The following is a 21,791-nucleotide window of genomic DNA, read 5'->3' as shown; positions in this document are numbered from 1 at the left end:
ATTCATTAAGAAAAAACTCTTACTATGTGGCAATTCCCTATTCGTCCTCTTTGCTAGCATCGGCGTGTCGTTCAATTTCCCTTTTTTCATCAAGGCAATAATGAGGCGCCCAAATGCAAATCACCCCGATCAAATCCGCCGCAGCTTCCGCTTCAGCGAGGAGTTGGCTTCGGATTGATTAATTCACATGATTGGGAAATGGAACGTTGCGTCCTCGATATTTGTGATTCCAGTGTTCGCTAGATATATTACTGTAGAATTTGCCACTCCAAAAAGCAATGCCGACCAGAGATTTCGAAAAAGATTCATATAATACACCCAATAATATCCAAACATATCCAAACAAAACAAACAACCAACGCCACCCCTAATCGTAATCGTCAGAGAGGAAAGTGTCGTCAAATATGCCGAAATGGCCGTTCTGTTCTATGCACCGCCAGCCTACCATTTTCATCATTTATCCTCGCATTGGCTCGTTGCCCGTATCCCAGGACGACAGATCCATCGCCTCCATAGGCCCCATGTTCATTAGCGCCCGCAAGACGCCCTCATTTTGTATATTAGCCGCTTGCTGTGCCGCACTGATATCGTCCCAGCCGTTGCCGAATGACATGGTTTGCGCGCCAAGCTGCTGCGGCTGCTGCATTGGGAACTGTTGCGGCGCGGGGCTAAAAAAGTGTGCGCCAGTGTCAGGAAACTGCGGCGAGGCTCCCGACGCAAATAATTGTGCAGCAGAGGGGTTCACAGGCTTGACTGTTCGCCCATCCGATCCGTTGCTCGAGTTTGGCGTCCGGCCGTTGGATTGGCCGTCTGGTGACTCCGTACTCTCGCCATTCATATCGCCAAAGCTGGAAATGTGTCCGCTGCCATTGCCTGTCTTGTCGTACATGCTGCTCGAGTTCGGGGTCAGCATCGGTATTTGCTGGTCCACCGAGAGCCACGCCTGTCCACCAAAAGCTGCACTGCTTGCTAAGCCCATGCCAGAGGGTTCAGATACAGCTGGCGGCTTAGTATGTTCGTCCTCGGCATAGTCACATTCGCGATATGACAAAATACCCTTGACATTTTCTGGGTCGTCACACAAAATCCTCGGCGATTCGTCTCCATTCTGGTCAGGCTGAGAGATATTAGCATTGAGCGCAGTGACGTAAGAAGAGGCACTTACGCTATCACCGCTTCTAGGGAACGCATTCTTCAGCCTGGGTATTCTGGATGCGAGTGCCTCGAAATCGACGTCGAGTTGGACTAGGAACGATTCGGTGAGGGGGTTACGCTTCTTGAGTGCGTTCATGGCGGATAGCAAGAAACGGAGGGAGTCTGCGGTGACGTCGTCGTCGGGCCGACTCTTGAGGTATTGTACAAACACGCGAGCGGCCACGTAGAGGGTAAAGGAGATGAAGGGATTCATCTGGCTTCGTTAGCAACACGCATGAATAGCAGGACAGATTCGACTCACAGCTGTTAGATCCATGTGAGAGACGTTTCGCATGACGGCAGCGATTTCGTTGGCAGCGGTTATACAGCGAACCTTGCTTTCAGAACTAAGGGATGCAGGAAGCTTGTGCGTCTCCGCTTTGAAGATGGCTGCTTGATGCAGGCAAATTGTCGAAGTATGAATAGACATGTTCATAAAGACAATGTTGGGGCTAGATAAGCCGGCCGGCAGCTTGAGGTGGGAAGGCAATCCGAGTGACGTGTTGAGGAGAATATTGTCCATTTCGCGATGGCGCTTCCAAAAGGGCCCGTTGACGTCACCGTCAAACTCATCGCTATCGGGTCTGTGCAGGTGCACAAGGTTGCGACCAAAGATTGCCGCGAGAAGAACAATAGCACCGAAAGCAGAGAGTTTGGCAGCGCCGCTAGGGGTGGTGCACTCGTCCAGCGTTTGTGTCTGCTCGGGGCGGCTCATCTCGAACGCCTCCTCGGAGGAAGGGAGCTTGGTGAGGATGTCACGTTCATCAATAGTCATGGGCCATCCCGTGCCGATACTCGCATATCGGTCCTCGCAAAATGCCATCCAAAAAGTTCGCCGTCGCTCCTCGCGCTCTGTCCAGTCTTTGGGTGGGGGGAGACACTGCTTCACGTCCAGTCCTGCGCCATCGAGTCGATGTAAACCGATCCTGCTTGGTCAGAAAAGCTCGAGCGTGTAGGATGTGGTATACATACATTTGCGCCAGACGGACAGCAGCGCCTGTGTTGATCCAGGCACGAGGAAAGTACATCATCTTCATCTCGTAGCATGCCAGCAAGATATGTGCTTGACAGTGGGCGACGGAAATCATATGCTCGCCGAAGCCCTTGACGTAGTCGGCCTCGACGTATTTGCGAGCGCGGGCATAGAACAGATGCTTCAAGTCAGAGTATTTGTCTGTGATGGAGCTGGCCATTGTCCACATGGCATATCGGAGGCAGACGGGAGGTCGTTGATGTGGTGCCCTACATAGTGAGTGAGCATGCATGCAAGGACACTGCGAAGAGGATTTGAACCTACAAGTTCATGGCCGCAAGGTAGCGGTATCGGTGAATCATGGGCATGGAAGGGTGGATCTTTTCAAAGTAGATTTGATGCAGCTCGTCAATGGATTCTTGAGCGGGCAGCGGTTCCTCCAAACCGAGACCAATCATCTCCCAGCTAAAGTTGCTGCCGTCTGCGTTGACAGGAATCGCCAGGCTGGGGTTTGGGTTAGCGTTGAAGTTGAAATCCTCGGCCTGGGCGGCGCGTGGAGAGTCGGGCGTATGGTTCCAACGATCCATATCCGGGTCAACGGTCATGACCGTTGGTGGCGGCGGGGCGGGCCTCTTCGTATTCGAGGGCGGCTGCGACGGTTCTTGTGTTTTTAACAGTGTCTCTACTTGCTCTGCATTTGCAGGTTAGGATTGACGGGATCTTGTCATGGGGCGTGATTGGGTTACGGACTTAGGCGTTCTTCGAGGGCCTTGACGTAGCCGCGCTTGGGGCCGCTCTTGCGTCTCTGCTCATCGTAGGCGCACGCGTGGCCGAGGCGAGAGCAAGTGCTGCAGCTAGGTCGTAATCCATCGCACTTGAGCTTGCGCTTGCGGCAAATCATGCAGGCAAGCCGCTTCGGTTTGGGAACGGTGGAGTTGTCGTGGACGGCGTCGCCGGGCGCATTGTCGGTCGGGCTGCCGTTGGCGGCGCGGTCATCGACGGGGCTATCATTGGCCTGGCCGTTGTCGACAGAGCCAGCCATGTCGGAGGAGTAGAGGACGGTCTGCAACGCAAAATGGGGTGAGGTTGATGAAGAGTGTGGCTGTGGCAGCAAACGGGGATATCGAGAAGCCGGGCGGGTTTGGATGGGGGGACCGTAAGCAACAGGCAGGCCGGGGCTGCAGTCGCGGCAGTATGAGGAGCTAATAGAAAATAATAAACTGGCGAAAATCTGTTGGCGTTTACTTCCAGGACCGAGACAAAAACGATGATTGAATGCTTGGTGATGTATGTTGCAAAGTGAAAAGGGTCAGCGCTGGCGGTTTAGGCATAGAGTGAGTGGTGGTCTGAAGGGGAGTGGAGTTGCGTCGGTGGGGGAGAGATGGTGAAGGACCGCAGGTGATAGTACTAGGTACCACATGATCCTACAATGCTATATGTGGATCGCATGTACCAAGTACATTGCTGCGCCGCTTTGCAGTGCCGCGCGATACCGCGCGATACCGCGCTGTAACTACCTGCTTTCTTTCATTTTTGCACCTGCTACTCGAGATAATGCTTGGGTGTTTTCAGTTTTCAGGTCGGCCAATAGATTGCAGAATCCATAAGTTACAGCTTGCCCTCCGCGGACACGCACAGGGCGCACCATAACGCTACCCAGAAAAATAGAGCGTCGCCCGTTGAAGCACGGAGAAGGTTGCATGCACGGACTGGGCGAGACACAGAGTCTGGGCAGGGTACCCGCAGTCAACGGTGCGCTGGCTAGGGCCAACAGGTACCCTGGGCAATGGCATGTGTCAAGCAGTGTTTGCAGAGGTAGTATCGGATTCATGACATCGCACCAACATCAATCTCTGGTTCTGATGGTTCTTGCGCGGTTTCTCCACGCATAGGGCATGAAGTGACAGTCGTCGTCGACGTGAACAGATAGAGTACCTCGGGAGGTACATAGATATGATAGGTATTGAACAGCCGCGTCATACCTTGGGTATCAGTACCCCGCGTTTGGCTAGTAGCAGAGAACATCTGCAACTCTCTTCTCTCTTCTTCGTCTTATCCACGTCACTGGTTAAAGACAACAGGTGGCGTTAATGATTCCGAATACGCGCATCTACAGCAATCCATCCTGCAGAAGCTGCCCTTGCTGGCAAGGCTGGACGTTGCAGGTTGCACTGCCCAGTATCCGTCCACGGCAGTGACACTGGCGCTGGCACTGGCGCTGGCACTGACTGGCACTGCAGTCAGCAGCCTCGCTCCTCCGCACCCCCTGCGGACCCGGTCGTTTCGGGCGGCACGCGATACGAGCAAGAGAGGCGATTTGTGCGATTCACCTGATTTATCAGCCATTTTTGAACTCGGCCTATTACCAGTGCGGCCACCTGTTGCCCTGTGCCAGCCCAAACACAAGCCACCATCAGAGCCACAAACGTTTTTTACGAAGTACTATCCGTGTTTGGCGGTGCTTCCCATCAGCCATCAGCCACCGGCGAAACCCCACCCAAAAAAAAGTCTCCAGCCGAGGACCCCCCCCTTCCCCTCCCCAACAATTGACCTTTTGGCTTGCCAGTTCCAATGCGCCGCTTTTTCTCGGGACCCATGCCCTCTGTCATTCACTAGAACATCTGCCCTGGCAGACGTACAGGGAGCTGAGAGTTTGGCGCCACATCCTTGATTGACATGTGAAATCATCCAAAGCTACCCTGCAGCAATCAACTCGATCAGCACGTGAGCTCTGGCTCAACAATCACAAGCCGTTCCTAGGCCTGGAATGTTCAGGCCATTGAAAGATGAAAAGGCGAACTGCCGACAAACGATGTCAAGAACTTGATACGCACAACTCTCCCGGCTATCGGTTGGCGGAGCCGGCCGATACATAGATCGATCATCGCTCGCAGATGCGCATCACCCCCTATAGATGCAACCATTATGACGTCCAAATAATGTGGTAAGCTTCGAGTCAGGACACCCGTTTACTGATATACCTGCCTGATCGTTGGCGCTTCCATGTGGAAACCCCGTGCTTGATCATGCACCTGAAAATCAATGCGGCCTGCAGGAATCGATCCATCCAACGCGAGTAAGGAAGGGGCTTGACGCCCTTGACGCCTGTTGTAGTGGGTTGGGCTGTCTGCGGCCCGAAACGACGTCCCCATCGAACGTTGGAGGCGATGCAAAATTTCGAAACTTCTCGAGGATACACATGGTTCATCACTACAGCATCCCGCGGGAAAGCGCGCGGACATGTTTTCTCTACGGATTCCCCGGGCTCGCATGAACCAAAAGCCCATCAACACTGGACTGTGACATGCCACAACGCCATAACGCGACGTCAGTTTCGACACGTTGTTGTTTGAAACGCTGGTTACCACAAATAGAGCATTTGATGACTATGCTTGAACTAGGCGCATCTCGCACAGCCTATGCGGCGGGCTTGGCCCTGAACTTGAGACAGTAACGACCATCCTTGTTCTTCAGTTTCGAGGAAGTCAAACAACAATCGGGGAGAGTCTTGTTTCCAGCAAATTCGCAACCGTCAACACAGACAATCTACTGGTGAAAAGAGCGAGATAAACTCACTTCGAGGCCTTCTTCAGGGCCAAGCCCTCATCTTAAAAGCACGGACGAGTAGATCAAAGCTTGTCTCAGAGGACTTGTGATTATAGACTGGCGAGTTATTACCGGTCGGAGCTCTACCGCAGCGTCAAAATGGCACGTTAGGGCGAGTCATGGTTCAATCTAGAGCTTTCCTCTTCAATTCCGCCGCGGCGAGTTTTGAAAACGGAAACCCCTTGGCCATTCGCTCAATGCGCAAGCATGGACAATCCGGCGCGCAGCACCAGCACACACGATTCAACTTACACTGCCCCTTTCTTCTCCCGAAACAAACAGCGGTGGTGTACGGGTACTGCGACAAATAGGGCCGACAAATAGGGCTCAGAGACAGACAGATAGATAACCCAGCGAACATCACATTATCACACTATCACATTATGAGCCATATATCTCTCTCCCAGCAGCAACTCGTCTTGGCCTCGTCCGTCTCCTATTTTTTCAGCTGCAGCCGTAACTCGTTCATGTACGTAACGCCACAAGGGTATTTTTATTATTTATTCTCCCCTTCTCTCTCCCCATATCAGTAGTTACAGACTCGAACCATGCCAAGTATGTGCTTATTGGTCGTACTCACCTAGTAGTGATAAGGGCCCCAGCCGAGACCAGCCAAGCCCGCCCAAGTCTCCCCCAATCCAGCGAGTAGAGAGCCGTGTGTCAGTCTTCCGGCCCGTCTGGTAATTTCCCTAGCTGCCTTGCATCGGACGGCTTAGGCTAAGAACATACTTGTAGCGGTGGCGCTACGCCGCCCTTTTTTGACAAGCAAGCGATGAGACAATTCGCTTAGCCAATTGTTAGTGAGCTTGTCACCACGAGGCTCCTGCCCAAGGCCAGGCAAGGCTTCGTCGCGGGTCCTTCACTCCCCCCTACTTATCCCAAGATTCCAAGTCCGTTATCCACGACTCGGGCAGACTAGCGGCTCGCCCCCCTACGCTTTGTTATTTCCTCTGCAATGCATGGGGGGCCTGTGGCTGATGTTGTGGATGACGAGTCGTCGTCTGGTTGTGAGCACGCAACATGGGACAGGGCTGACTCAAGCCCGTTGGCTGGATTAAGGTCTCGGGGGGCCCTTCGGAACAGCAGAGAAAATGATAATAAAAATATGTCTAGCCCCAAAGCGATGGAAAAATAAAATAAAATACAAAATGGATGGCTTGTCTCTGAGCTAGCCAGCCTGATAAGCGTCGACTTCCCCTTTGGCTCGTATTCCGTCTGGATGTCTTGTTGAGAGAAAAAGCCTATTCTACTCCCTCGTGTGCCCTTGACCGTTTGCTTCTTCTTCTTCTTTCACTCATTTATTAATCTTCAATTTAATCATATTTACGAAAGGAAACGAAACCACCCATCCATCGAAGAACGCAACTCTGACCCTCCCGATAAGCCCGTCTAACACCCACCGACTGTTGAAACCTCGCACGGCCATGAAGACCTCGCTGCGGCTAAACAGCAATGCCGCGCCCCTGCTGCTGTGTCTGGGCACGGGCGTGTTCCTGTGGCTGCTCCTCAGCCTCGGGCATGATTACGTGCCCTACGTGCGGCTCCCGTCCCTGAGGACCGGTGATGCCGCCGATGCCGCCGGCTCCGGGCCGGACAGCTCCGCCACCGACGCCGTCGTACCGGAACAGACGCTCATCACCGACACCACGAACCCTCCTCCTCCCGCCCGCGAAAACATCCCCAACACCGTCCACTACGTCTACATCCTCGCCAACGCCACCCACGGCGACTTCTCCTTTGCCTTCTCCGAGGTGCTCTCCATCTACGCCGCCTCCAAGTACTGGCAGCCCGACGCCATCTACCTGCACACCAACGCGCCCGACGCCGCCCTCGAGCGCGCCCGCTCCGGCGCCGCCGGCAAGTGGACCGCGCTGCTCTTCGCCGTGCCCAACCTGCACATCGCCGCCGCCACCGTGCCCACGCACGCCGCCAACGGCAAGGAGATTCACCTGATGGAGCACAAGTCCGACTTTGTCCGGGTCGCCGCCCTGCGCGAGCACGGCGGCGCCTACCTCGACTTTGACGTGCACCCGCTGCGCTCCGTGCGCGCGCTGCTGGAATCGGGCTTCGCGGCTGTCGCGGGCCGCCAGCAGGGCGACAACGCCGAGGTCAACTCGGGCGCGTTCTTCACGAAACCGCACTCGCGCATGATCGAGCTGTGGAGCGAGGGCATGCACGCGGCGTTCACGGGGGAGTGGTCGGCGCACAGCAACGGCGCGCTGACGGCGGTGTGCGAGAACCTGGTGGCGGCGGCGCCGGGGGCGGAGGTGCTCATCATGGAGCGCAACGCGTTCGCGCCGGGCAGCTGGATGCGTGAGGAGACGATCGGGCTGCTGGAGGTGCACGAGGAGGAGCCGTCGAGCTGGGCGATGAGGGGCGCAGACGGCAGCTTGCCGAGGTATGAGGAGGAGCCGATGACGAGGTGGACGGCGCCGGCGAAGGGGAGGGATCGGCCGGAGTGGGCGCAGGACTGGAGCAAGACGTACATGCTGCACGCGTTCAACCACAACCAGAAGGACTTTGAGATTCCGGGATTTGACCGCATCACGCCGCGATACATCCTCGAGCGGAGGAGCAACATGGCCCGCGCCGTGTACCCGGTTGCGCGGGAGCTCTACGAGCAGGGTCTGATTGACATTGACGACCCGTACAAGTTCAACGTGGAGGAGTGAGGGAGTTGGTTGGTGATCTTTGTTCGAGTTTTATGGGATGGATAGATGGATGCTCTTTTGGGACTTGTAGAAAAAAGGAGTCATGGAGTCATATGGTATGGAATGTATCATTACACAAACCGGACCGGAAATATCAAGACGCCTCGGCTGGACGGTCTTGACCACATTGCATGGGTTACGCACATTATCAGGCCCGTTTTCCTTTATTCTTTTCGCAGCATCAGCATATATATATATATATATATACATATACATATACATATACATATATATACTTGGCGGCAATATCTTTTTCTTTGTTTTCTTCTTTTTTTTGCAGCCTTCCTTCTTCGCTTCAAGCTGTATAGATACTCGTTCTAGATTTTGGACAACAATTCCTACTTCTTATCCACATCCACGCCGACAATGCGCAGCATCCCTAGATCTGTATACGCCAAGCAATACCTCGTCGGAGCCCACGCCACCACGGGGCTGGACCCGGCAGTTTTGAATGTGTGCACCAGCTCGCCTGTCTCGACGTGGCATACGTCCAATCCGCTGCCTACTTTCGTTAGCCCATCATTAGAATCAAGGAGTGTTCTGGGGCTCAGCTTACCCTCGTCGCTGCCACCGACAACGTAGCTTCCGTCAAATGTGAAACCTGTCACGCCTACTGTTAGCCGACATGTCCATCCACACCGTGGCGCACCACAAGGGTCATCTCGTACTCAAACTTCGCACCGGTCCCGTCATCCTCGTCAGCGTGCGCGTGCACAGCCAGTCCGTCGTGTCCCACAGCGCAATGATGGAGTCGGAGCCGCCCGTCGCCAGGTATCGCGCCGACGGCTGCATCTCGGCCGTCAAGCACGACGAGGTGTGTCCGTTGAGCGCAAACTCGTCGTCGTCGCGTCCCTGGGAGGCATCCGTCGTCTTCCGCTCCAGCACCGGCGTCAAGGACGGGTACGCGAGGATGCGCGTGCGCCCGTCGCCCGTCGTAGCGAAGACCTTGGTCCCGCTCCAGCAAAAGGCGACCTGGTTTGTCTGCACGGGCTGCTGGTGTGATGAGATGGGCGTGGTGGACGTTGGCGAGAGGACGTATATGACGTCGGCCTGTGATGGTTAGCTAGCACGGGGACAAGGCGGCCCATCTACGCCGGGGACCACTGACCTTGTTCCCGACAATCAGAGTCTGTCCGTCGGGCGCCCACGCCAGCGTAAAGGCGTCTCCCAGCCCAGACACCTCGTTGAAGCAGGCCTTTGTGCGCACGTCCCAGAACTTGACGACGCCGTCGCTGCTGACGCTGCACAGCTCGGCGTCCTTGGTCGGGTTGAAGGCGACCTTTTCAATGGGCGCCGCGTGGCCCTTGAGCTCCGTGGAGAACTTGACGTGCGCCTTTTCCGGGTTCCCTGCGTTGGCTCCCGTCAGTACATCATCTAAGGCCTACCTACCCATGCCCTTTGCCTTTCCGAAAGATCAAACTTACAGACTCGCAACGTCTTGTTGCTCGACCCCGTGGCAATCAGCGTCCCTAGCGGATTCCAAGCGATGCATCTTAGGTTACTGCGCCAATTGATGGTTAGTCTGCTGTCGGCCGACTTCAAGGACACCGTCATGGCCACCACATCCGACTTACTTGTTGGAGCCGGGCGCTCGTGATGAGTTGGGGTCCGAGTAAGGTTGGCTGCGCAGACTGCTAAAGTAGGTCGGGAAGCGCTCCTTGGAGAGGCTCTGCCGCGGCCGCAGGACAGGTGCCATTCTGTGGGAGTCGGCGGAGAGAAGAGCGGCACTCGTGGATTCCTTCTACCAGGATTCAGCCTTGGCTAGCTAGCGCTCAATGTTTTGTCGACGAACTGATGATGTCTGGGAGACTCGCGCCAAGTGCGACAGACGACAGATACAATTGGTGACCCACAAAAAGCGCGCTGAAGCACCACGAACATGGTTTTGGGCGTACAGCCAAGCTTGTGAAAGAAGAAGCGTCCGATGATATTTTGTAGAAGGGGAAGGTGATTGTGGTTTGATTTTTGCCGTGACTTATTCACTTGGTGCGGAAGCGTCTTAACACGTGACCATCACGTAGTCAGTCTGGTGGGTGGCTGCTTTACTTGACAACACGGGAAGTCTTTACGTGAAAATGAACTATCTACTGTAACTTATTATTGGCCTGGTCTTGTACCACGCGTGCCACATGTTGTCTCTTGTTTGAGACTTACAGCCGCAATTGGCCGTCCCGTGTCCCCCCAATAGTCTCGTACCAAGTTCACGATGCGGTGCCAGGCTACGGTGCGGTAAGGAACTCTAGCCCACTACCAAGTATGACTACCCAAGTATGCCGGGCTTAGTCTTGAACTCGTCTTTTCTCCGGCCTCATATAGCGTAACCGTCGTACATGATGTTGTACAGTACATGGCTAAACTAGTAGCAAACGCAATTGCCCATTCAAGCTGCCCATCTACCTGAGCTCCCCACACAAGCTTGCTCAGGCTTCCATTGTTGATGCTATCAACAGCATGGCCACAAGCGCTAGCAACTTCTTCTCAAGGACCCCAACACACCAACCTTCTAGAAAAAGTCAACGTCTGAAGCAAAACAAACAAACCTTATTAGTACCAAGCCTGCATGCATATTTAACTGCTGCCTACGTGGACATACATCGTCGCCGTAGTGAGCGGCTGGCCGCCTGGGCCTGGTGGAGACCCGGGCCGAGGCGTCACAACAACATCCAAGTCAACAACAATAATAATAAGTCAACAACAATAACAAGTCAGACAGCCGGTCAGACACCAAGTATCAAGGAAAGAGACGATATCTTATCAACAGCTTCATGTCAATGCAATTCATTACTCCTAAAAAAACAATACCGCCGTGATCCCACCGTGGAATATGTACACTTTTTCTATCGCGCCTCTGGCTGGCACCAAGAATTCCGCAGATAGTCCGGCTCAACCAAAATATCAACAACTCCGAAATAAAAAATCCGTTAGCCCTTTGCCAATGACTCCAAGCGCCTTGTATGAAATGAATGGCACAAAGAATCCGTGCCGCGAAAAAAGTGTAAACAACAAAATGGTATTGTTGATGGGAAAAAAATGCCGAAAATCTTCGGCCACAAGACTGCTCGTTAATCCAGGCAGGTCCGAGATGCTGCCTTCATGTAGGGCCGGCGCTCCAGAGCGTGAGCGGCCATGCTATTATTACTGCCGTGTAAACGCAATCGAAACGCAATGCTATCCAGAGAGAGGTATCGAAATTATATCGTCTTTATTCGTCAAGGTGATATAACGACAGATCCGTGTCGGTGATGCCAAAGATAGGCGCGTTCTTCTTGGCCCATTGGCGCGAGATGATTGAAGCCTTGAGGAACTTCTTGTTGGCGTACTTCTTGAAGAACGCCTCGTGTACGACAGGCCGCGCAAGGTAGTCGACCATGAGCTGCACCACAGGCTCCAGCTCCTCTTCCGTGTAGCCGGCATAGTGCGCCAGCATCTCGTCCCATTCACCGCGGTCAAGCATCAGACGCGACATGTACATGGCAGCGGCGGCGACCTGGCTGGGAGGAAACGACATGAAGCGGTGGTCCAGCAGGCTGATTTCGGTGAGATACTTGCCAATCGTCCGCGACTGAATGTCGTAGTTGTCCGCCTTGGAAACACGACGAAGAAAGTTCATGGGATTGGGGTAGCTGAGGTCGTAGTCGAGCGTGCTCAGCACAAAGCGCTCGGCACTGAGAATCTCCTCTTCCGTGAATCCGTCGTTGGTGATCTTCTTGAAGTTGCCAATGTACGGAGAGAGAACCTCCTCGTACTTGGACGCGATGAACATGGCAGTGATGCCGACCAATTGGAAGTTGTCGAGCTGGATGACCTTTTTCGACAGGAAGCGGTCGACAATGTTGACGGCGAGGAAGAGGGTTTCGGGAAGGAGGTGGAAGCGGGTGTGGACCTCAATGAGCCAGTCCACGAGGATGCCTCGTGTGCTCCATTCGAGCTCATCCTGGTGCTGCATGTACCGAGAGTTGGGGATGGACTTGCCTTCCAACTCGCGCAGGTACTCAAAGATCTCGGTAGCATACTCGGCAACCATCAGAGGGTCGTCACGGTCCTCGTCGTCGATGTCATTGAAGTTCGGCACCTCCGTGGTTGCCTTGTCAACGACCATGGGCTTCTTCTCGACCTTGACCTCGTCAACCGGCTCCTTGGCAATCTCCAAGAGGTTTTCCTTTTCTTGCGCGGAGAGCTTTCGCTTCTGAGCAGTTCCGCTGGTGGCGGAAGGTCTCTTCTCGACGCGTTTGGACTCTTTGGGGGGGACTTTGGTGGCGGCACGCGCCGGTGCCTTTTGTGTGGGTGCCTGGGCCTTGGAAGCCAACATAGTCTTGCCAGCAACAGGCTTCTTGCCGACCGCCGTCTCGGTTCTGGCCCGGTTGCTCAGGTCATTGAGGGCGCTGCGAGTGCTGGCGGAAACAGTCGTGCTCTTCTTGCTCTGGGGAGCTCCCTTGGTGACTCTTCCCTGGTCGCCGAGGACAGACTTGGCGGCTCTAGTGGTCATACGCGTGGTGCTGTTCTCGTCGTTCTCATTGGTGGCCGCGGCCCGACGGGTTGTTCTCGCCGCCTGGTACGAATCAGCACGTGTCACGATGGATGGGCAACACGATTGAACTTACAACAGGCATGGTGATCTAGTAGCTGCGTGTAGCACGTAACTAGATTCTATTCTGCTGGGTTGGAACCGTCGTCAGTGGCGTTCTTGATACGCGTCACGGTGAGGATGAAGAAGAGAAGAAGCACGAGGACGAGACGAGGGAATAAAGTAGGAAGCTCCGAGACATTCGAACGAGCTCGAGCTAGCTCAAGGTTGGTGGGCAACGGACCTTTTGGATCGGGGATAGATGAGGTAGGGTCACAACAGCGCGATTGGAATGCTGGCGACACGAGATATGGAAGCAAGGCTATGCTGAAGGGAGTAACAGGTGCGTCTGCCCAAAGAAAGATGCAAATGCAGATGCAGCAAAGAGAATGAAAAAAAGAAGGGAGAAGAGATGGGCGAACTAGAAGTAATAGCACCTGTGAGCGTAGGGCGAGGGAGTGATGTTTATGTGAAGAAGATGGTGCTGAGGGCGTTTGGAGGTGTTTTGATGGCGGAGCTCAGCGGAGTCTGGAGAGCAGAAAGCAAAGCAAGCAGAGGGAAACAGGGAGAGACGTGAGTGGGCGACAGGTATTTAGGTACAAAAAAAAAGGTACCGACACGATCAGTAAGTTGGTGGCAGTTGGGTGGGCCAGGCGCGCAAGGGATACCTCGCTGGCCAGGCAAACTAGGTGGGCAGGCAAGGTACCTCCCTAGTTTAGCAGGTAAGCTAGGTACGTACCGTGACGGAACACTGGCGCGGTTCGCGACGCCGCTTGGTTGCTTGGTCGTCGCCCGGGCCACAGCGGCCAGTAAGATATGCCGGACTGAGGCTTTGTCCCACCGACTGGCGGGGATGCGAGACGGTTTCTGGAGCGAATTTTACAGTTCAACGCGCTCACTGGTCAATGGCGCGAGGCGGCTGGTTTCTGCGAGGTATTGGTGCGAGTCTGGCTCTTCATACGGTCAAAAATACAGCACTATACCGGCTGCTCAACGTTTGCCTTGCACTTCACTTCACGACAACCTCTCAATTCTCCAATATTGAGCACAAAGGTTTGACGAGGCAGGGTCAGAGCGGGCAGCATGCCTGGTCAACACCTCCTCGAAAAAAGACGTGCTTTTTGGCGACAGTGGAGGCCAGACGAGGGCTTCAAACGACTCACAACGCGACTGTGGATGCGCTCATCGCGAGACCATGCAAGCCACCGTACCACAAGGTACGTACCGCCCAGAACAGAAGCTTGTAAACAATGGCAACGACCAAGCAACGTTTTCCTCATTGGCTTGCCTTCCCGCGGCGGGTCAACGCGCACGCCGGTGCTGTGGCTTGACGCGAACCCCGGACCACAGCTGTGGCGCAGCAGCATTTCTTGTGGCGTCGATTTTCAATGTCGGCGAAACGTTTTCCCATAGCTAAAACTTGAGCTTCATTGCACCACACCAGACGCAGAGCCATCAATCAGCGCCGGGCAGCTGTCTGGATTGCAATTTTGCAAGCAGGTTCACTTCGCTGTTCTGTGCTGCTTTCTTGCTTCATTGCTCTGTGTTTGCAAGCAATTGAGACACGAGCAGTCCAATTCATTCGCTCATCGGCTCTCCATTTGCGACCTCCTATTTTTGACATCTAAGCGCTCGTGATACATTGCACGACGATGCTGCAACCAAGACTTCCTGTCGTGGCCAGGGCCGTTGTCCGCTTTGCGCCGATTCGCCTGCCTATTCGCAGCTTCGCGACCGCCGCCGCGCCGGAATCGGCCCCCAGCATTGCCAAAGCCGAATCGCAGTCCTCGACCATCCGCACCTACAAACCGCGAACCCCCGGTGTGCGTCACTTGCGACGGCCGATCAACGACCATCTCTGGAAGGGCCGCGCTCACCTGCCCCTGACGATACCGAAGAAGGGCCACGGCAAGGGTGGCCGCAACGTCTACGGCCGCATCACAGTTCGACACCGCGGAGGCGGCCACAAGCGCAGGATACGCATCGTTGATTTTGTGCGCAACCGCCCGGGCCCGCACCTGGTTGAGCGGATTGAATATGACCCCGGTCGCAGCGCGCACATTGCCCTGCTGACGGAAAAGGCCACCGGCCGCAAGTCGTACATTGTCGCGGCCGACGGCCTGCGCGCCGGTGACGTCGTTCACAGCTACCGCTCTGGCATCCCTCAAGATCTGCTCAACAGCATGGGTGGCACTGTCGATCCTGGTATCCTCGCTGCCAAGACGGCTTTTCGCGGCAACTGCTTGCCCATGCACATGATTCCTGTGGGAACCCAGGTCTTTTGCGTTGGTTCTGCCGCCAAGCGCGGTGCTGTCTTTTGCCGCAGTGCGGGCACCCACGCCACAGTCGTGAACAAGGACGAGGAGACGAGGGCCGACGGCGTCAAGGTGGTCACTGGAAAGTACGTTGAAGTCCGTCTTCAGAGCGGCGAAGTGCGCAAGGTCAGCAAGCAGGCGTGCGCGACGATTGGTGTTGCCAGCAACATTCACCACCAGTATCGGCAGCTCGGTAAGGCTGGTCGTAGCCGTTGGCTGAACATTCGGCCGACAGTGCGTGGTCTGGCTATGAACAAGGGTACGTATTCTTTTTTTCTCTTGCTCTTGTTTGAGTGCAATATTAACACGGTGTAGTTGACCATCCTCACGGTGGTGGACGAGGCAAGTCCAAGAGTAACCGTCATCCTGTCACGCCCTGGGGCCGACCCGTATGTTTCATCTTTCTCTGGAATGATTTACAAACACTAACTCCCTGCAGACCAAGAGTGGCTACAAGACGCGCCGCAAGAACAACCCCAACAAGTGGGTGACGGTACCGAGACCACGAAACCACGGCGTGCAGAGAAAGAAGAAGACGGGCTAAATGATGAAGACAAGAGGGGTGTATTTCTAGATGGGCATTGGCTCTGGCAGAGCCGTGTACATTATGTCCTGTATCATAGCCATGAATATCAGCATGTTCAGTGTACTGTATTAGTGTGTTCGGGAATAATGGTACACGAAGTGTTGCAAATTTATTTTCCGACTTCTTTTCTCAGTTGACATAGTGTCTTAATGCATACGTAATATAGACTATGGCGGAAATAATCCGTATGAATTGAGGTGCCGCGCTACAATTGAGGACTCTAAGATTTCGTGCCATGTAGGTGCACTTTTATCTTCACCATGCACTCATTCTTTAATTAATGTTTTCTCTTCTTTTCCCTCTATTCCCGCTTCCTTTGTGTTTTATTTCTTGTGCACTCTTTTTTTTGTATGATTCGTTTGAGTCGTTCGTTTGCTCGGAATGATCCGGGCACGTGCTTGTCGTCCGCACAAACGAGGACTCTGCGCTGCCAGCTGCCAGCTACAACACCAAACAAATCCTCCCCAAACATCACCGTATATCAATTTATCGCCTCACTTTTCCTCTTCCTTTCACTTTCCCGTCCCTCGTCGGCCTATTTCCTCGGCGTCCTCGCCTCCTTATCCCGCGTGGCGCAGTACATACCGCACACGATCCACTTCCGCTTCTAGCCAAATAACGATTACCACACTACCGATGGGCACAGCCTGCCAGCCAAGAAGACCCAGCCCGGCACGATTTGCGCCCAGGGTCGCGCGGGACTCGGGTTCGTAGGGCTCCGCAGAGGCTTGAACCAACCCTTCTCACACCGAATAACTGAACAAAGGGCTGCCACAGCCGCCCGTCTCAGTGGGATGGAGTTGTTTTGCAAGCCGCTGAGCCAACGCTTGGCGTAGGATTATTGGGCAAGCCGGCGTCGTTGGGCATGAGCTGACCCAGAATGTCTTGCCCTTTTCTCACTCTCACTGCGCCATGCTCACACACAGCCTCGCCCCCAGCAACCACAGTGGGTTCGACTGACCAAACACCGCTTGGTTTCCCTTGACTTGACCCCTTGAGAGCGGGCTTGGCTCATCATTGTCGTGGCCGGATCCCCGTCGCCCAGCTTACGTCGGCTAGCCGCTGAGTTTCCTCTCGACAACTATATTAGTATTAGCCTCCCGCTACGAGTCTTCGAGTGAACCTACAGAGAGTTCCACCCACGTCACTCGAACGACGACCGTCCCTAGTCCCTCCGGTAGTCAAAGGCTCATCTCCTTCGGCAGACGCGCCGGCCATCCCTTTTCAACCTTACATCTCATGCCAACCTACGAAAAGATGGCGGCCACAGGAACGGCCGCTGCGCTGCGGCAGCAGTTTTCGATCCCCCTCATCGCCTCGTACATTATCGACTGGATTCTTCTCGCCGCGCTTGCGATCGGCTCCTACGTGCTCGGCAACATCAAGCCGAATTTTCGCAACTTTTCGCTGGCCGATCCCAACATTGCGTGCGTGCCATTCCTCGACAGCCGCTTTCTTTTCTTTCGCTAACAGAATTGCTTCCAGCTTCCCTTTCGCCGAACGCGAAACCTTTTCCAACATGCTTCTCTTTGTCTGCTGCGGCGTCATCCCCGTCATCGTCGTCCTTGTCGTCACCCTCATCCTCGTCCCCGGTGGCACCGTGCCGAAGGGCACCCCCGCGCTGCTCGTCTGGAAGCGCAAGCTCTGGGAGCTGCAGATCTCCTGGCTCGGCCTGCTTATGGCCGTCGGCTCGGCCTGGTTTTTCGTCAGCGGTCTGAAGAACATGTGCGGCAAGCCGCGTCCCGACATGCTGTCGCGATGCCTGCCAAACATGACCAACGCCGACAAGTACATCGTCGGCGGGTACCAGATCCAAGGCGCCAACGGCCACCTCTACTCGGCCGCGATCTGCACCCAGACGGACCAGGCTAAGCTCTGGGACGGCTTCCGCAGCTACCCTAGCGGCCACGCCGCTGCCTCCGCTGGCGGCCTGCTCTACCTGTCGCTATTCTTGGCTAGCAAGTTCGCCGTCACCCTTCCTTGGATCATGGCCGGATCTAGCGAGAACGTCGCCACGCAATCCGCGTTTCCCTCTCGCCACGGACGGCCCGACGGGCCTCCGCAGAACGGTTACGAGGACGGTAACGAATCCAGCTGGCCGCTCAGCGCAAAGAATGGTCCCAGCGCCAAGCTCCATGGCGCACGCACGCGAGCCGCTGCCCCTCCCGTGTTCCTCCTCGTCATCACCCTAGTTCCGTTCTGCCTCGCGATGGTCATTTCCGCGTCGCGCTGGTTCAACTACCGCCACCACGGCTTTGACATTCTCTTTGGCTTCTTCATTGGCACCATCTGCGCCATCTACAGCTTCCGCTACTACCACATGCCGATCCAGGACGGTGCCGGCTGGGCCTGGGGTCCGCGAAACCCTGCACGCGCGTTCTGGGCCGGCGTTGGCAATGTCGGTTACGGTACTCCCGGTGCGGACCGTGGTGCCGAGACTGCTGATATGGAGGCGTATCCTCAGACTGCAGTCTCCCGGGGCCCTAATCAACGCACCGGTCCTCATCCTGAGGCAAACACACAATACAATGGACAGTACGGTGCCGGCTTTGAAGATGTCGAGTTGCAGAGACTGAACCAGGGCGAGAATCGAGTGTAGTGGGGCTGTAAATTTGGAGAAAATAATTAGTTTTTTTTTAAGTAGTGATATCCCAATCAATTCGGTGTTATTAAAGACGCCAGCCGCATATGCTGGTGATGATGTGCAAGTGATGTTTTGGCGAGTACTTCAACTGAGAATATTCATTTATTGATTGCTACCATGTCATTAATAAAGACAACCCATCAAACGCCAAACAAGGAATCGTTTCCTTCATGATTTAAAAACCGTCAGCCATATCTCAACGCACCCGCGCGACCCGCATGTCCGGCGCGCCCTCAATCTCCACATCCTCGTCGGCGCCGCCCTGCGCCTCGTCCTCCTCGTCCTCCTCGTCGGCGCTGTCGTCGCGGAACCTGGCGTCGACGTCGGCCCTGCGGAGGCGCCTGCGCATGTCGTCGCGGCGGGCGGCCTGCCAGCGGACGAGGGCGGCGGCGGCGTGGACCTTGAAGCCGTAGACGCGGGGCACGTAGCGCTCGAGGCTCTTGGAGGGGATGAGGGCCGGGTAGACCTGGAACATGATGTTCTGGAAGGAGGTGCCGAAGTAGGCGCCGTCGATGGCGGCGTGGCGCGACGACTTGGGGTTGTAGACGTCCTCGCAGCGCGCGCAGTACAGCCGCACGGGCCGGCAGTTGGGCGTGTCGGACAGGCCCATGGGCAGCAGCGGGTGCAGCAGGCAGTCGACGCGCGGGCACTTGCCGAACTCGGCCTTTTTGTATTTTTCGAGCTGTGAATGAATGTGTCTGGTTAGCTTTTGTCCCAAGGAGGGAGGGAAGGGGGAGATGGGCAACGGGCATTACCATCTTGGTGAGACCGCGGGTGGTCACAATGTAGCGCGCGTGGACGAGGCCGTACAGATGACGCGCCGACTTTTCAATCGTCTCGCGCATCTCGTCGTCGCAGTCGAGGTCGAAGACGTCCGTCACCAGGTCCAGCGCGTATTGGTAGTACTGGACCTCGGTGTTGAGGCCCGTCAGGTTGAAGCGGTCCATCAGGTACTCCTCGTCGATTTCGCAAAAGTACTCATTGCCACGAGACGAGATGAACTGGTTGATGAGGGGAGTTTGAGGTCAGCCAAACAATGTCTCTCTTGAATGATTTGGGGGTGCAGGCAGTCCTGATCTGACGCCCGCAGAACATCTTGCCGAGAAAAAACCTACCCAGTCGCGCCAGTAGCTCGTGTATTCGCTATCTGTCTCGCTTCCGTAGTCGTCCATTTTGCGCTTGAGGCCCGCCACCGTGCACCGCTTTGTTTGCCGTGGGCCAGGGATGAGTCTGAATGTCGGGCTCGATGCGGTTGTTGCGCAGGAAGGCTGTGCGGTTGGATAAGGGAAGTTGTGGCGGGGTGGTTTTGCGGTGGGGCAGGAGTCAAGGGACGGCAAGGGACGCGGGCGGCGAGTAATTCCAGCTAAATCAGGATTAATTATACGGGGTCGAGAGATCTGCAGTGAGCTAAAACTAGTGAGCTTGATTTTGCGCCGTTTTTTCCCATATTTTAATCGCCAAGTGTAAGCCAGAAAACCTGTAATCGCATTTCCCATGTGAATGGGACCATCTAGGCAGACTTGAATGTAAAATATACTATTTCCATCACTGTCTATTCTTATGTTGAAGAAAGAGAACATTTTATTGAATCAAAAGTGAGCTTCGAGTTTCTCTACTCTAACCCTAACCCTGACGACCTACGGTATAGATACAGCACCGTGCATACTGTACAATTATTTCCATCCTTTTAACGAGAAGTGATTAAAATCAGTAGCCCAATTGCCTAAGATATCATCAATTGCTCTAGTGCGAGATTTATCATCAGGCCACCTACTAAACTACCGACTGACTCACCCGCAACTGCCTACTTTGGTTCGGATGCGCCCCCAGATTACCAGGCTTCAGCGGGGCTTCCAGGCGCGCCATTGGCCCCTCTAACGTTGGATTTCGTAGGCAGAACTTCGTGAGCCGAGCCGGCCTTTATAGACTTCGCACGGCCTCCGTTCCCCGGGCCATTCTTTTCCCTCTTCCACCTCGCACTTTTCACGCATGGACGGCATCGCCGCGCTTCTCTTCCCTCTCTGTCCCCGATAATGGACGCCTTGAACACGACGACGACGACGACGATGACCAACGGCGTGGCCGCGGCGGCCGCCGTCGTCACCAATGGCACCGCCATGGCACACAATGACGACGACCACCACGCTGCCACCACCACCACCACCACCACCACCGCCGCCGCCGAAGCACCAACCACCACCATGCGCCCGTACACCTTGCCCGTCGACAAGCTGCGGCGGCGGCTGACGCGGCCCGGCAAGACGCCGCTCGTCCTCGTCGCCTGCGGCAGCTTCTCGCCCATCACGGAGCTGCACGTGCAAATGTTCGCCATGGCCGGCCGCCACGTGGCGACCAGCCGCGGGCCGGCCGGCGCCTTCGAGGTGGTCGGCAGCTACCTGAGCCCCGTCAGCGACGCCTACAAGAAGCCGGCGCTCGCCCCCGCCCCCCACCGGCTCGCCATGTGCGAGCTCGCCGCCGCGGACGCCGACGTCATGGTCGACCCGTGGGAGGCGCTGCGCTGCGACGCCGCCACGCGCGAGCCCGTCTACACCAGCACCGTCGACGTCCTCCACCACGTCGACGCCGAGGTCAACCGCGACGGGGGCATCGAGACGCCGGACGGCATGGGCAAGGTGAGGGCGCGGGTGGCCTTGTTGATGGGCGCGGACGTGGCGGCGACGATGGGCGACGCGCGGTTGTGGCCCGTGGCGGACGTGGACGGCATCCTGGGCCGCTACGGCGCGTTCGTGGTGGAGCGGCCGGCGCAGACGCGCACGGAGGAGGCGCTCGCGCCGCTGCGCCCGCGGTACGACGAGACGCTCTGGGTCGTGCAGGCGTTCGACAACGACGTCAGCTCGACCAAGATCCGCGCGCAGCTGCGCAGCGGTGAGCGCGTGCTGGACCTGGCGCCGCGCGTGTACGAGTACATCAAGACGCACGACCTGTACCACGAGGAGACGGGCCACGCCAAGACGAACGGGGTGGTGCAATGATGATGGTGGAGGATGGGGATAACGGTGGGATAACGGTGGGATAATGGTGGGATAGAGATGATCTCGGGACATAGAATTCAAATCAAGGCACAGACGATGGGATGGGAACACGACAACGGTGATGAGATAGACCAAGACGATCAACGCCGTCATGTATAGAGCGGGCTGGGCTTGGGGACGTTTCTCGGCAGACGCATTGCATACG

The 21,791-nt window shown here is 55.7% G+C and overlaps 8 protein-coding genes across 8 annotated transcripts; 4 read left to right on the top strand and 4 right to left on the bottom strand.

Annotated features, from left to right (window-relative positions):
- Positions 1-457: 457 nt before the first annotated feature.
- ISF_04682 (binuclear zinc transcription factor) lies at positions 458-3,209 on the bottom strand (the record flags this gene model as incomplete). Its single annotated transcript, XM_018848287.1, has 6 exons — positions 458-1,117; positions 1,166-1,408; positions 1,457-2,120; positions 2,167-2,436; positions 2,492-2,858; positions 2,918-3,209. The coding sequence occupies 6 exons, from the start codon at positions 3,207-3,209 to the stop codon at positions 458-460; spliced, it is 2,496 nt and encodes an 831-aa protein (XP_018704622.1).
- Positions 3,210-7,197: 3,988 nt separating this feature from the next.
- Positions 7,198-8,445, top strand: ISF_04681 (glycosyl transferase; the record flags this gene model as incomplete). Its single annotated transcript, XM_018848286.1, has 1 exon — positions 7,198-8,445. One exon carries the CDS (start codon positions 7,198-7,200, stop codon positions 8,443-8,445), a length of 1,248 nt encoding a protein of 415 aa, XP_018704621.1.
- Positions 8,446-8,822: 377 nt separating this feature from the next.
- ISF_04680 (WD repeat-containing protein) lies at positions 8,823-10,180 on the bottom strand (the record flags this gene model as incomplete). Its single annotated transcript, XM_018848285.1, has 6 exons — positions 8,823-8,986; positions 9,041-9,085; positions 9,153-9,534; positions 9,593-9,831; positions 9,909-9,985; positions 10,059-10,180. The coding sequence occupies 6 exons, from the start codon at positions 10,178-10,180 to the stop codon at positions 8,823-8,825; spliced, it is 1,029 nt and encodes a 342-aa protein (XP_018704620.1).
- A 1,506-nt stretch (positions 10,181-11,686) lies between these two features.
- ISF_04679 (G2/mitotic-specific cyclin-B) lies at positions 11,687-13,094 on the bottom strand (the record flags this gene model as incomplete). Its single annotated transcript, XM_018848284.1, has 2 exons — positions 11,687-13,033; positions 13,086-13,094. The coding sequence occupies 2 exons, from the start codon at positions 13,092-13,094 to the stop codon at positions 11,687-11,689; spliced, it is 1,356 nt and encodes a 451-aa protein (XP_018704619.1).
- A 1,606-nt stretch (positions 13,095-14,700) lies between these two features.
- On the top strand, positions 14,701-15,907 carry ISF_04678 (60S ribosomal protein L2; the record flags this gene model as incomplete). The annotated part of the gene is made up of 3 exons (XM_018848283.1): positions 14,701-15,622; positions 15,679-15,752; positions 15,803-15,907. The coding sequence occupies 3 exons, from the start codon at positions 14,701-14,703 to the stop codon at positions 15,905-15,907; spliced, it is 1,101 nt and encodes a 366-aa protein (XP_018704618.1).
- Positions 15,908-17,206: 1,299 nt separating this feature from the next.
- ISF_04677 (PAP2 domain containing protein) lies at positions 17,207-18,548 on the top strand (the record flags this gene model as incomplete). Its single annotated transcript, XM_018848282.1, has 2 exons — positions 17,207-17,376; positions 17,435-18,548. 2 exons carry the CDS (start codon positions 17,207-17,209, stop codon positions 18,546-18,548), a joined length of 1,284 nt encoding a protein of 427 aa, XP_018704617.1.
- A 241-nt stretch (positions 18,549-18,789) lies between these two features.
- ISF_04676 (casein kinase II beta subunit) lies at positions 18,790-19,765 on the bottom strand (the record flags this gene model as incomplete). The annotated part of the gene is made up of 3 exons (XM_018848281.1): positions 18,790-19,275; positions 19,349-19,594; positions 19,709-19,765. 3 exons carry the CDS (start codon positions 19,763-19,765, stop codon positions 18,790-18,792), a joined length of 789 nt encoding a protein of 262 aa, XP_018704616.1.
- An 861-nt stretch (positions 19,766-20,626) lies between these two features.
- On the top strand, positions 20,627-21,586 carry ISF_04675 (nicotinamide-nucleotide adenylyltransferase 2; the record flags this gene model as incomplete). The annotated part of the gene is made up of 1 exon (XM_018848280.1): positions 20,627-21,586. The coding sequence occupies one exon, from the start codon at positions 20,627-20,629 to the stop codon at positions 21,584-21,586; it is 960 nt and encodes a 319-aa protein (XP_018704615.1).
- Between the last annotated feature and the right edge of the window lie 205 nt (positions 21,587-21,791).

This window comes from Cordyceps fumosorosea (genome assembly GCF_001636725.1).
Source record: "Cordyceps fumosorosea ARSEF 2679 chromosome Unknown scaffold_10, whole genome shotgun sequence".
NCBI lineage: Eukaryota > Fungi > Ascomycota > Sordariomycetes > Hypocreales > Cordycipitaceae > Cordyceps > Cordyceps fumosorosea.
This window is presented reverse-complemented; position numbering and strand designations above follow the sequence as displayed.